General features: G+C 35.2%; 1 protein-coding gene across 3 annotated transcripts in view; it reads right to left on the bottom strand.

Moving 5' to 3' along the window:
- Nucleotides 1-243: 243 nt before the first annotated feature.
- RHBDD1 (rhomboid domain containing 1) overlaps nucleotides 244-14,755 on the bottom strand; it is a 46,143-nt gene continuing 31,631 nt past the window's right edge. For all 3 annotated transcript variants that reach the window (XM_085298594.1, XM_085298595.1, XM_085298593.1), the window contains one exon: nucleotides 244-2,984. In XM_085298594.1, the coding sequence (XP_085154720.1) occupies nucleotides 2,869-2,984 (116 nt within the window). In that variant the 3' untranslated portion in view covers nucleotides 244-2,868. The remainder of the gene's footprint in view (nucleotides 2,985-14,755) is intronic.

Here is a 14,755-nt window from a genome sequence, read left to right as displayed (position 1 = left end):
AAGCCTACTAAAGAATCATTCTGTTAATAAGCTTTCCAAAATACTAAAATACTATAAATATCAGAACTTCTTTCCAATAATTCAGTCACAGAACTTCCACTAAACTCAAAAGCAGCAAAGTTAGGCCCAGCATAAGTTATGTGCCCCCACAGTGTTACAAGCCTTCATTTCTGATAATATTGTGGATAGCATTGTAATTTAAAATGCATGCTTTATTAATTACTGTAATTAAAACCAGACAACTTGAAATGTTAAAAAAAGGTTTATTTTCATTTCATATAAGAAAAAAATAAAAACACCTAAATAGCTATATTACTGACAAATTTTATACTTAATGGCAAGTGCTTGACAAAATAAGAATAAAGAGGGGAACCAAAACAGACCCTCCATATAAGATATAACCTAATAAGGAGCTCTCTCCTTTTTACTAATATGAGGAACTTTTTGTGTGGGTTCGTACGTGGTCAATATTTCTAACCTTACTTTACGAAAATATGCAAGTGGATTTAAAATTGCAATCATGTCCTTGGTTTCACTTAATTCTCTTTTTTTTTTTCAGTTGATTACTGACTAATCCAATGGTTTTAATTATTTAAGATAGAGTTCAACAGACACAGTAAGTCGCATTGAAATTTTCCATCAGAGCACTAAGATTACTTTGAGGCACCAATGCTATTCCTTCCTCATTTACATGATCATTACACATTGAGCAAAACATTCAAAACCTTTGCAGTTTTTTTATACATAATTTCAGAAGTTGCAAGAAATTAGGAAAATTGGCCTACTAGAAGATATGAATGTCTGCTGTTTTATTCTATGGCTACTGCATATATTGGAAAACAACCAAGGGAGAAGACAACAAACATCACCAGTCTGTAAGTACTAAGTGCCTTAGAATCTGCCAGAAAATACTGTGTATAATACCGGCAGTGTTCGCACGCTCCCTTCATAAGTGCAATCAAAGTCACCTTATATCCTGTCTTTTGGCTCTCAGGACCTTGAAAGCCACATACCTGGCATAATCCTATTGTGCTGCTTCTGGCCACAAAATCAACCAGAAGGGTAAGAAAACAGTGAAAGTAGTAACAGCACTGAAAAGAGAATGGCCCTTGCATTTTTCAGCACCAAAAGGTTCCCTTATACACATTAATGAAAACCAGAAGATGTACATTATTTAAACAATATACTCAACAGTTTACTTGCATGATTTTTTCTGTCTGAAAAGATATAGCTCTATGATTTTACATTCAAACTATTAGCTCTATAGAGAGGTACAGGTTTCAAGTCTTTATAAAGCACCTATCAGTGATCACACGACCCTGAAAAGAAATCATTAAATTGGTCATCCTAACATCCAACTAAATCAGTGCTGAAGAGATTCCAGCAGCTCTATGTCTAAAGATGACCAATTTTTTCTTGTGCAATCACACCTCTTCGGGACTGAAAACAGTTACAGGAGGAGTGAGTGTCCCCAATCTCAGAAGAAATTCTCCCATTGCAAAAAAAACAAACAAACAAACAAAAAAACCTTTGAACAAAGAACAGCTTTTCAAAATGATACTGGAACAAAAAATACTCAGTTTATTAGTTAATGCTACTATATGGGTAGATGTGTTCATGAATTTTGGTTTTGTACTTTCAGTWAAGCTCAAAAACTGAAAAGTAGCCTGAGAGCATCCTGAACTAAGCCCAGCTGGTACCGGAGCCACGAGCAGGACAGCCATCACTCGACAGGCGGCGAGTGGAGGGTCAGCCCAAAGTGACAACTGAGCTTTTGGTCTCCTGATCAACTACTCTCAAGTTGGGAACATACAGAAATGCTTTCCAGGAAATGGAGAATTCAAGGTACCACATATTTAGACAAGATATCTGCTCTCACAGCTCCTACTGGACCTCAGATGAAACATATATACAGAAATAGTAAAATTTCTGAAGCTGCACAAACAACATGTAGATGATACAATTTCATAGCTACAGAATATATAGCCTTTTAAGAAAGGGATAGATGCTTTTAAAAAAGTATAAATTACTAAATAAATATATTCTTTACATGGCATACCCATCTCCCTTTCCGTAAAAGTCCTAAGAACAAGTTACTTTAATTCTATAACTGAAAAAAAAAATTTGTATTTGCAACAATCATTAAGACTGGCCTTAGACAATTTTAGCCAAAACTCAACTTTATCACACAAAACCTCCAGACAGAAACAACAGGATTTAAGGAACACAGCAACACTCAAGATTATATTAAATAACTTATTAGGATAACAATAGCTGCATCTGTATTTTTTACACAGCTTATAAGACTTTGCCAGAAAGCTTAAGCCTATAGGCTGCTATCAATGCAATTTTTTAAAAATGACATTTTACATGCCAATCTCAAAACACTCAGTCATCATGTATAAACACAGAAAAGTCTGAAATTTACATACTTTAAAATTATTAAAAACCACAAATATAATGGCTTTTTTTGTCATAGATAAAGAAAAACCTATTGACTGAGAATGTAAGCAGCCAAAAAGCCAAGGAATTCTTGCAGCTACACAAGAGAGAGCGAGCGTGAGTGAGCACGCAAACGCGTGCATGAGTGAACGAGTGTGTGTAAAAGCATCAGTCCATTTATCAGTCTTCTTCCATATTTAACGTGCATCAAGACTGAGAAATGCTAAAGATCAGTTTGATTCCTCCCACCTCAYGCGTCTGATGCAAGTTCCAGTTGAGAACCTCAACTTCCCAAATCCTCTGCATATTTTGCAGTTTCGCAACTAGCAGTATAAAAATTGGAAAGAAAGATTACAAATGAATAAATCTACAAATATTTTGTTAATTCTGAACAGCACTTTGCAATTTACATCAACCCTGCCAGTTTCATCGTCTCTCAAACCTACGAAGCCTTTGCCTTCTCATTTCCTCTTCTGAAAGCTGTTCAGGTGAAAGCAAAAAACCATAGGGTCGCTGCACATTGTGTGTTGCTCCACCAAAATCTACAAGACACAATAAAAAAAGCAACTGTTATTTTGTTCTCAAATCTGGGCAAAATTCACACAATCCAAAATATGCTAACACAGAGGCTAACAGGGAGTTGAATGTTTCTAATTCCAATGGTTTAGGAAAATTACAGTTTACAGTAATTGTTGAAAAACAAAAAGCAAAACAAAAAACATCCCAACCTCCTCCCCACCCAATAAAAAAATCTAAACAAGCAAAAAAAAGTCAAGTACATATTTCCTCAGAATTTCACATTTTTCACTTTATACAGTAAACTCCAGATTGTTAAAATTTTTTATATGTCCTCAGAAGTTAGTCCTGGCAAAACATGYTTTTGAATTTGCTATTAGTATTGCTATCCAACACATGGTGACCCATACCAGATGTACATAAAATGCCCATTTTTAGTTGACAGCAAGCAATTAAGTAGTAAACTACACGTGGCATTTCAGCCTGAGAGAAACAGCAAGTAAACTAATCTGAGCACAAATAGTATAGAGCAAGGCTGAAGGTTCTCTGCCCTGGCACTGCAAGAGAGGAAAAGAAGAACAAACTATTCCAGCAATTGTTCAGAATTCACATTCAAAGGCACAGAGCAAAGGAAAGATTAAAAGGTTGTGGTTGCRCACAAACGCAGCCGCCTATATCCTGGGGGACTCCAGGGGACAAAGACTGCTTTCTGAGCTTGGGTACAGTATTAGGGATAAACAAATTAGCTTTAAAGATATCACAACAGCCTTTGTAATATTCTGCATTTCTTCAGTATTAATCTCAGGATCTCATTTAAATTAGCAATATKAATATGGAAAACAAAAAGCAAGCATCATACATTTATGTTCATTTTTGGACTTCAATTGCAGCTGTATTCTGAACATGTAGGGCCTATTTACGTTAAACAGTCAGGGAAAGTCCAGTTTGCAAAGATCTGTTACTTTCTGATTCAATTACAAGAGGATTTTAATTTGTAGAGTACTCACCAACAAGCGTATGATTTTGTGAGAATATTAGAACATGTACACAGGATTTTTTTTCTCCTTTACTTGCTAAGAGCTTAAACTCTTGGAAAATACTGCCAGAGATAACTAGTGGCTCAAACACTGGTAGGTGGCAATATTAACACGAGTATTTATCAAAGGAGATTTGATGACCAATTAGGAGGATTTTTCAAATCCACATTAGCATACAGAAAGTAAACTTAATGTGCATTTGCTATTTTATCTTCAACTTTTCCCCAAGTCTTAACTTGCTAAATACAAAACTGAAAATGCGTGCAAGTTGTTCCTCAAACCTCTGAAAGTGCTATGTCACTATGGGACAAATCCTGCATGAAACTTCTGGATATTCTTATCACCCCCTACTCTACCTGCATGCACACTTTTCCATTGCAGAATAGCATGCCATACAACTGATGAACTTACCAGGCATCTTGCTAAGCAAAGTGTAAAGAAGTGCTTAATAATAATAATTTGCTCCTTTATATATTGACCCAAAAAGAAAAAACTCACAATGTATTTTAAAAAGCTTTACACAAATACGTCTTTCCCTGAAGATCACTATAACAAAAATATGATGAAGAATGGAGAACTGTATGAATGTGAGCGTTTGAATAAATGTATTTATATATTTATGGATATATTTAAATAATTCTCTTACCCCAAAATACTTCCCTAGCATCTTTTTTTAAATTCAACAGAAATGTTAATAAAATAATATACTTCAAAAACAAACATATTTATATGCCACAGTATACAGAAATAGTGATTTGTCCACAACTACTACTATGCAAGAAAAGGATACAATCTTTTCATCACTTCAGCAAAAAAATTAAAGACTAAAGGCTTTAAGATTGGATTTAAAGTATTTTAAAAACAGTACTAACATTGAAAGATAGATAAAACCAAAGAAAATGGTGTAAAGAACAAAACATTAACACTTACGTTAAACTTACATCGTTTTTAACAGATTTTATTGCRAACTAGAAGTGCGTTCTGGGAATAAACATGCAAACGAAGACCGAGACTCAGCAACTCTCTTGTCCTTCAAGGTGTTTTTTTGTTTGKTTTTTTTTGGTTATTGAAGTTTACAGCTAGAGGACTTTAAACCAAAGAACACTGCTGTAACAACTGCAACTGCTCTGACTAAACCTGTCTTGGTGTGGCACAGAGAGATTTGCTAGCCTTAAACATTTTCATCTATCATGTTAAATAAATCTACTTATCAAGCCTAGAAYACATACTGTAGTTAAGCATTACGACACATCACTCTGAACGTACAGTCCTTCCTAGCCATAACATATACTAATCAGTGGTTCAAAGGTTACTCAGCACACCACAAACAGAAAATTGATTAATTACATACACATACAATATGAAATGAAGACAACACTGCTTGTCCTCCCTTTTTAAACACACTTTTTTCCACCATGTGCCAGCAAATATTTTGCATTTGAGAAGACTAGCAGGYGTTTTACACTCAGCACAAGGGCAAGGAACCCCTGAGCTCTATGAAGATTTACATGAGAAACTGCTTGTGTAGTAACCACAACAATGATTCTTGAGAAGGGACTGTAAAACTGTTTAAGCTCATTTATGAGACCATTTTGGACAGTTAACAAAAACTGCAGACTGTTACTTAAATATGCATGTTTTTCTTGGAAATGATTAAACAGGGGAATCCCTCAAAAAATTATGGTTGATGTCATGCTCTCATTTTTTCCAGTAAAGTTCTGACTTTTGGAAAAAAAAAAAAAAAAAACCTRCTGGCATGTTCAACGTGGCCATTTTGAATTACAACCATTTAACTTGACAAGGCAATAAGAGAAAATATATCTTCATACGAGACTACTAGCCATACCTTACTGAATATTTGAGACTTTGCACTGAAAATACTGCACCCAGTTTGGTTCTTCTGATTCCTAAGAAAAGCTTTAATTTAATATCTTAAGTCCTATTACATGCTTTTATGTTTATAGCCTGTTAATTATTAAAAAAGCAACCCTCCCCTCAATTTTGTATCAACTAATACGAAGATTCTGCTTATATTCAGTGTCTCTGAAGACCAGAGTGACACTTCTATGCACAGTTCCATTTTAGAATAACAAAAATATATTACAAATTCTACCCAAGTCGAGACAGCAAAAAGCACATGACAAATTCAGCTACTAGAACAAACACAAGAAGTTATGATTGTTTTTCTGGATCCAAGTCTTCTAGCTGAAAGCCTTACCTTGAAATACCTATGTATTTCAATTCTGCTCTTGTAATTATGAGCACTCTAACAGCTGATAATGCCCAAAACTTCCTTAAAGACTTTAGGACAGCAGAATGAAACTTCATAAATGTTTCAACGGGCCATTTGTATTCATGTTTGAGACGTTTATAAAGTAAATAATGAACTATATTTCAGTGATGAAACAGTTCCACAGATGCTAAGTAGTTTATCTTACCTAGAACAGGTCATTTACAGATAAATTAAGATTTCAAATTAAGTATCATCATACTGAGTAGTTTGGTAAGAAAATCAGAAGAGCAATAGATTCTTCTTCTTCATTCTTCAATTAAAACAATTTTATTGAGTCAAAAGGAAAATAGATGAAAAACTTTTACATGATGAAAAAACATTTGCATCTGTTTCTATACTTATTGCAAGATACATGTTAAAATATGGTATAATCACAACAAGAAAATTTAATTTACCAAGATTTTTCCTGTGTTTATTCATATTCTAGGGAAATTAAAATAAGCAGAATTAAAATCGGTTATCAATTAACAAAAGTTTCCACTGTAGACTTTCAGAGCTCACAASATTGCATCAAATTAACAACACGGTCTACCCCAGAAGTGCCTGCAACTAATTCTCGTCACAAAAACAATGTCAGAAACAGAAGAGATGCTACCATATAGGCATAAGTTGATCTCATCTAGGCTTAAACCTCATCTTTTTCAAACAGTTCCAACACTTAAAACGTCATTTTGGAAGATGGATTAAAAACCAGTAAATCATCTTGTAGTTAAAAGCAAAGAAACTAGAGAGCTTTATATGTCAAACTGCTTTATGCAATTCAGACGGAGCTTTGGGAAACAATTTMATAGCCAATAATGTAACTTATAACTTATGTAGATCTATGGGTTTTGTAAAGGATGTCTAAGATAACAGCTGCAACTGGGCCACTGTCTCTCTCCCCTTTTAAGAAAGGRAACAAAAGGAGAAAAGGCACAATTAAGCTGCAGTATTAAACATACGCTTTTAATTGCATAATGCTCCATATGTGAACAAGAATGTGGTTAAATAATGTGATCGGAGCCTCTTCCATTCCTTGCCAGAAGGGGAAGGTGACTGCTGCCAGAAGTGATAGGCAGCTCGGTCAACATCTCTGCKGGGTCTGAAGACATTGCTCCTTTACCCAGCAGATGGCACCGGAGTCGCACAGGCCGCCCCAGAAAATAGGACAAACGCCAGCCAACAACGCATTCCGCGCTGTAAGCAGAATTAGGGTTATTTTGAAACAGATGGGCTCTACAGAAGCTGCGGCACTGAGCATTAGAGTTGTTTATTGTCTGGCTGGTTTGAAACCCAGGGATTACTTGCCAGCTTCTAGCAGTTTCTCTGTCACATCAGGTTTCATCAAAAGGGAAGCAAAGTAAGAGCCACTGGAACAGAGATAGGCAGACAGACAGACAATTTGGTAATAACCCAATCCTAAATCCAGAACTTAAATTTGCCATTATGTACAGTATTTTGTAACAGAATGTTTGTTCTGAAAAGACCAACTGAATAACCGGTGTTTTAACTGAAGAGCTACTACATCCTGTCTTCTATAAAGCAATCCTCTAAGTTTTGTCAGTCCTGGTATTAAGTAAAATGTGTCCCGTATTTTTAGCATATGTGTCCTCAACACAAGGCTCTCCTTGGACATGTATTACACTCTTTCTCTTGGGCTTTTTATTCTAATAGTGATTAGCTCAAAGCTTTTTTCCCCAGATCTTTTATACATATTCTCAGCATATCAAGTACTAACACACAGTTACTAGGTGCATGGTCTAGAAAAGAAGACAGAAAGACGTGGAAAAACTAAGAACATCAGCCACAACAATTCACCCCTTTCTTGGCGGAAATAGCAGGCCTATAAAGGTGAAGGGAATCAGTTGATACTTGAAAAGATAGCAAGAAGCACACAGGCAAAAATATGACATCTAATGAGTCAGTAAAGATTCTACCTCTGACTTTAATGTGATACATCTTCCCCCAAAATCTGTCTACATCAGCCAGAAATCCCAACAGCAAGTTCTACTGAAGGTATTGGTGTGCTAATGTGCAATTGTAAGACACTATTCTTATTCATAAAAGCTATGTATGACATACATGTAGATCTAATTTAGGTCCTACTAAAGAAGTTTGATTCTTAAGAATTCATACCTTCCTGATGTTTAATTCTGTAACTGTAAGCCATAATTAACATTTGTATGTAACAACTTTTGGATATCTTTTGTGGATTTTAGGATTATAACATTTCAAAGAAATGTACTGAGGCAAGCATCATGAATACACAAACACGTTAAGAAACAAAAGATTCATTTACATTCAAATATCCTTCAGCAACAAAACAGGAGAAGCAGTCTGCAGGACTAAGACATACACATATATAAAAAACATTTTTATAAATCTCTCTGCATATATTTCAAGCATTTTTTCACACTAGTTACCAACAGACTTAAAAATATACATTTATCTCTTAAATAATTCTACTACCAAATAGCAAAGTCACTAAAACTATAGGAACTGTGGTCAAAATCCTGTATACACATAAGTAACTATACGACTTAATAAAAGCAAAGAGTTTGCCAGTCTCTCCTCCTGTTTAAACCAATGAAAGGTTAATCATTTTCAATCATTATCATTCAGGTTTCTAATGTGAAAATTCACTAGTTCTAATAAATATCCAATAAATATCAAAGTGTCCCGTAAAAAAGAACTACCTTAGTTGTCGTTCTTTGAGATGTTACAGGCCTGGAGGATTCCACTGAACATACACAAGTGCTCTATCCATACAAGCTTATGATTTTTGCGCTGATGATGTTACAAGAACACATGCACCCTAATTTACACTTTTGTGAGGCTAAACAGATAATTACAGCTGCTTTCCCTCTGTTTTCCTGCACCTGAAATATGTGTAAGTGCGAAAGAAAGAACTAGTTGGGAAATACCTATTAACTGCAATATTTATAGGAATCACGGTTGCTGCAGAAGAAACCAGCTTTCCTGACCACATGCCAATGAGAATACCCATTGCAGATACCTGACAAGCAATACTCCACACCAGGGGACTAAGAAGTTCTAGCTACATCAGCTGAACAGCTAATTAAGAACTGTTCCTCTGAATATGGCACCTGAACTCACAGCCAAACTCACTGCATAATGCAAAGGCAACCAAACCACTCGCAAAGCAGCGTACAGACTTCAGAGAGATGGCAATGACATTGATTAGGCTGTGACACAGCAAGTCGTATTGGAAAGCAAAGGTAAACTCATCCAGCCAGCTGGCAATGCAAACGAGCAATCCACCCAGTCTTCACCTCTACATTGGTCTTTAATCATCAAGATCAGATGTGAGGATGACTTGAACATTRCACCCTGCCAGTGTAATAATAAAAAAATATGGAGTATGTCTGAAGTGTGCATTTTTTTCTCCTCTACCTGAAATGTAGTAAAAGAAAGAAAAGTCAACTGGCCATCCCACAGAGCAAATTAAATGCAGACAAAATCACGATAGGTCTTACCTCTACTTACAGAGTAAGTCACAAAAATGTTACATCAAACATGATCACTTACTTTTTCTTCTATCTGAAGTAAGGCCTCAGTTTTAGGTTAGATGATAAATAGGATTTGCAAAACAGTTAGTTTCCATAAACTTTAGGAAGTTTATCAACCTACCAAACTGTACGAGTCCCCGATTGATGGAAAAATGCACATCAGACCCTTGATAAATTTTATACTACTAGATAAAAAAAAAAAAAAAAAGTGACTGTAGCAAGTAAATAGTGATGGTATTACAAAGCAGTGTCTGTACCTCATTTTCATGTTAGTTTTAGCCTCGTTGAAGAAGAATCTAGAACATCTCAAGCTGACTCTTTTCAGTGGTGCCCATGGTGTGACAGGACAAGAGGCAATGGGCACAAACGGAAACACAGGCAGTTCCACCTGAATATGAGGAAAAGCTTCTTCACTGTGAGGGTGACAGAGCCCTGGCACAGGTTGCCCAGAGAGGTTGTGGAGTCTCCTTCTCTGGAGATACTCAAAACCYGCCTGGATGTGATCCTGTGTAACATRTGCTAGGTGACCCTGCTTGGGCAGGGRAGTTGGACTAGATGATCTCCAGAGGGTCTCTTCCAACCTTGACCACGCTGTGGATTCTGTGATTTTCACTATCACTCACTGTTTGCCCTAGCAAAAGCAAATATAGTAGCCATACTAAAAATATATATACCCTCTCAATTCCAAAAACTCCTCCTTGTAGAAGCTTTCCCACCTTGTAAAATATAGTCACAGACATGTGACAGACTGTGTCTTTTCAACACAATGAGTACTATACAATAAACCAGAACATAGCAAAGACTGATCTGGATGAAATTACTTCAATGTAATTGTTTCATGTCCAGGGTACACAAGATAACCCTGTCTTTGATTTTCCCAGTCTTAGAAAGGTGTGAAAGACAAGAAATCTGCACTTGGTGGAGCCAAAGTTCAGATCTTATGTCATAGTTGATAGTAAACAAACTCATCAAATTTCCTCCTCTTTCTTGAAATTGTGTATTTTCTGCAGCTAAAAAAATGCTAAACAGGAGCTACTATTTAAAAAGTAAATCATAAAATGGCAAAACTGTTTTTTCTTTCTCATCTCCTCTCTACAAAATACAAACAGACTATATGGTCTAATAGTTTTTAGCACTTACCACTGTTAATTATTTTTTCTATCCATCTCCTAGTAGACCACATTAATGTTTCTAGCACTGCCACTTAAGTTTCTGTGAGTAAACAAAAGAGTTTTGTCATGTTATGAAGCAAACTATTCTTTCTGGTGTTGGTGCTAGAATTCCTGATCCACAGACTAAAAGATAACAAACTGGTGAGAGGAAAGGAAGTTTAGCTACTGTTTAAGGGCTGTCCTTTATAAAGGCTGACAACTCAAAGATCAAATTAGCAGGAAATTAGTCATGGGCTAATGAACTTAGAAGGAAAAGCAACAAACAATGAATTCAGATGACTAGACTGTTAAAAGCAAGAGAGATCAATATTGAACAGTCTCTTTCTCCCCTCCATTTTTTTTTAAAAAAAGAGAAGATGAAAGTGAGAAATATGCAAAATATTCCTTCCAAAAGCTCTGATATTCTACTTTAGATATGGAAAAGTGATAGCTGGGACTTAATATGGATATCCGTCAAACTTGAGGACTTTTTTTTTAGTTTAGCTGTGCCTCAGAAAGTCTAATCTTTGCTGTATAATAAAATAGTATCTTGTTAAAATCACAAAAAGTGTTAAAATCACACTGGTAACAAGTATGAAAAGGATTTGTAAACAGACTTAAAAAAAAATCATTTACCTACAGATGTGCTACCTAATCTATCTTTGAAAGGCATCTATTCTTAAGAGTCCTTTGTACAGCTAAAAATAAATTATCCTTTTTCTCATTTCTTTAACTAACATTCATCTATTTCAAGCATCTGTAGTACATCCTTCACTGAAAGAACTAAGGATTGGAGACATCGTGTTAGTCCATACTCTTTTCTATGCAGTTTATGCCCTTGGCTGATTCAGCAGTACACTTTCCCTAGTGTTTAGGCATATTTTACAATTCTCTTTTCCAAATGACACTTAAATATTCATTACCTTCTGAAATTATTTAAGTGACTTATTTTGATGTTCACATGATCCATATTTTATTATCCTAGATTGTTTTTACTAGGTCTGTGCAATATCCTGTAATGAACACTGTCAAAAATACAGTGAAGTAAAGCACTAAAATGAGATCTTAGAAAAYGAGTAGAGCAAGAATAGAATAAATAAGATAACACTAAGGAGCTACACAAAATAGAACTTAAAAGGCTTAAGGTTTCTTCTAGCAAAAAGAAGGAATAAAGGTAAGTAAAATTTCATCATCTCTAGACAGTTCCTCTAGAATTATGAAGTTACTTACTAGCTCTACCCTTACGAGTATAAAGGAATGTGCCTTTTCTTCGCAAACACTGCATGTGATCTTACTGTACTTGGTTCACTGCTTCTAAAGTATAAAGCTCACAAGTAATCTCTGGTCATTTTTTGATACTAAAAACAAACAAAAAAACCCCAAAACAAACAAACAAACAAAAAAAGAACTCAAAGTGCCTCTACTCAATGATTTAAAAAAAAATCACATTTCCTTAATTAACCTTAAATATTTTAACAGAAAGTCCTTTGTCTGATACTGATAATGCACAAAGGACTCAGTAAAATGAGCATAAAGATAAAACAACTGAGTCATACTAACAGACTTATTCAATTTTTCAGAAACATCAACCCCCATATTCCTCTGTGCATAGCTTAACCAGACAGATTTTAAATAACCTTTAGGTGGTTTCTTCCTCATTCCCCTCACAGACTGTTCTGCAGCTTAGTGCGTTTAGCCGATAGAAAGACATACTTGCACTACTCTCTGGTATTCTTCTTGTCATCAAATCCTTGAAAAATTATTTCCAGGCTGCCATGATCTTTCAATTCCTTAAGTTAAATCATATACACATTTTTTTTAATATGCTTTAAGATAAAGCATAATTTATTAGCAGAGCCAGAGAAAATAGGGCTACAAAGGATCTCAAATGATCACCTGATCAATCTTCTAACCCTAAGACAGACAGCTATCTTTGCCAYATTCACAAGGAACACTTGCTTAACCTTAAAACTCTCATAGGATGAAGGTTCCTCAAACTACTTTGATAATTTATTCCAGTACTTAGCATTATTAAATTTCTTCCCTAATATCTAACTTTAATTTTCACTGATGACATAAAACCTTTATTTCTCATGTTATAAATTGCTCAGAATTAAATTTCTATTTCCTTCCTCTTTGCAGCTACCTTTAATGTATTTGGAAATTTGTGTCTGATTTTTTCCCGTAGACCAATAGCCCTCTGCCCCAAACTCACAAAATATGTTTRCTAAGGTTTTGTTTCTAGATCATTCCTTAAATCCACCCTCCCTGTTTCTCCAGGTGCTCCATGACTTTCTTCAAAAGCAGTGCTGAAAACCGGATACAATGCTGTATGTAGGATCTTGTTAATACTGAATAGCACAGAAGGATTTGCGGGTAACATGCCTGTTCACACATTTGAATCGAGAAGTAAATATTATACAACATGACGTTATTGCTCAGTATTTTGCTTTTAATTATATCTACAAGCATGCAGAATACGTGCACAAATACTTCCCCACCACCACCCAAGGTAGCCTTYGAATTTGCCAAGATGACTCTTAATTCCAATCCTGTGTTCCCATGTATCTTCACCCTTCTTGACCTTCCTGATACCAGGAGATATTTATGTTGTGATAAACATGGCACTGTTTAACATATAAGCTATTTAATCATTTAAATGAATGCATACAAAAAGTACCAAGTCGTGCTGATCTGAATTACACACATAAAGCAAGATTAAAATTATTTCAAGCTCAAATCTAGGTGCTAGCTTAAATATTCCTTTCATGAACTACAAGGTAAATAGTGCTACTTATCTTCTTCCAGATCACTGAAGAACTTAAGCGCAGACTTCATATTCACTACCATCTTGCAATACTCTGAATGATATTTAAAATATGTAACTGAGGCTGTGTGATGTCTAATGAATCCTTTGCAGAAAGGATTGATTCTGCCTGTACTTCAAGTTTGCTAAAAGTATTTGTAACTGCATTAGCGAAAAACTGCTTGAACTAATAGAACTAAGACTTTTTGATCAGAGTTGGATCACATCCARCCAGCTTTCAAAGGGCAGGCAGAGCTTGCTCACGTCTGTCTACAAGACTGCACAGACAGATTGAATAYGAAATACAGAATTGTTGCATATATTCTTTTGAGCATAAGCTACTACTACTGCAGACAAACAATAGCAAGGAATGTGCATGGTACTCAAAATATAATTGCAAGCTACAGATTCCTTACGGAAAACAAAGAATTATGGAAGAGAAGTAGGATTAGAAAACAGAACACAATCAGGTTTAGGAATGCCAACAAAATGTAATGTGGAGACTTATACTTTCCTTGAAACCACCAGAAAAGAATCTATTTTATTCAATCAAACATTAGGAAAAGATTCAGAACATTATTTTCAAGATAATCTCAAAGAACAAAAAGTAAATGATATGTCTTTAGAATTAATCTAACAATAAAACTGCTACAGTTAAAATAAGTCAACCAATGGGTAAATCTAAGATTAGGAATATTCACTAACCTTAGTCTGGAGATGATAATTTTTGTGGTAAACTGAGTTTGTTAATATYCATAAAATTTTTAATATGTGTAAAAATCACATTTAGAAAAATCATTTTTGTTTTTTACTTTGTGTATTTCTGCATGCTTAACAATGATGCATAATAAAGAAACTCCAAACAAAATCCGCTTCCCATTGCCAAAAATAAGAAACCCAGATGGATAGAAGGAAACACCAATCCAGTCTGGAGCTACTCCACAGCAACTACCACTTTCTCCAGAGTGTAAGCGAGTGCTTTTATGTAGCCCACACACAGC

This window comes from Rhea americana, unplaced genomic scaffold (assembly GCF_003343005.1).
Source record: "Rhea americana isolate MKP2758 unplaced genomic scaffold, rheAme1 scaffold_14, whole genome shotgun sequence".
NCBI lineage: Eukaryota > Metazoa > Chordata > Aves > Rheiformes > Rheidae > Rhea > Rhea americana.
This window is presented reverse-complemented; position numbering and strand designations above follow the sequence as displayed.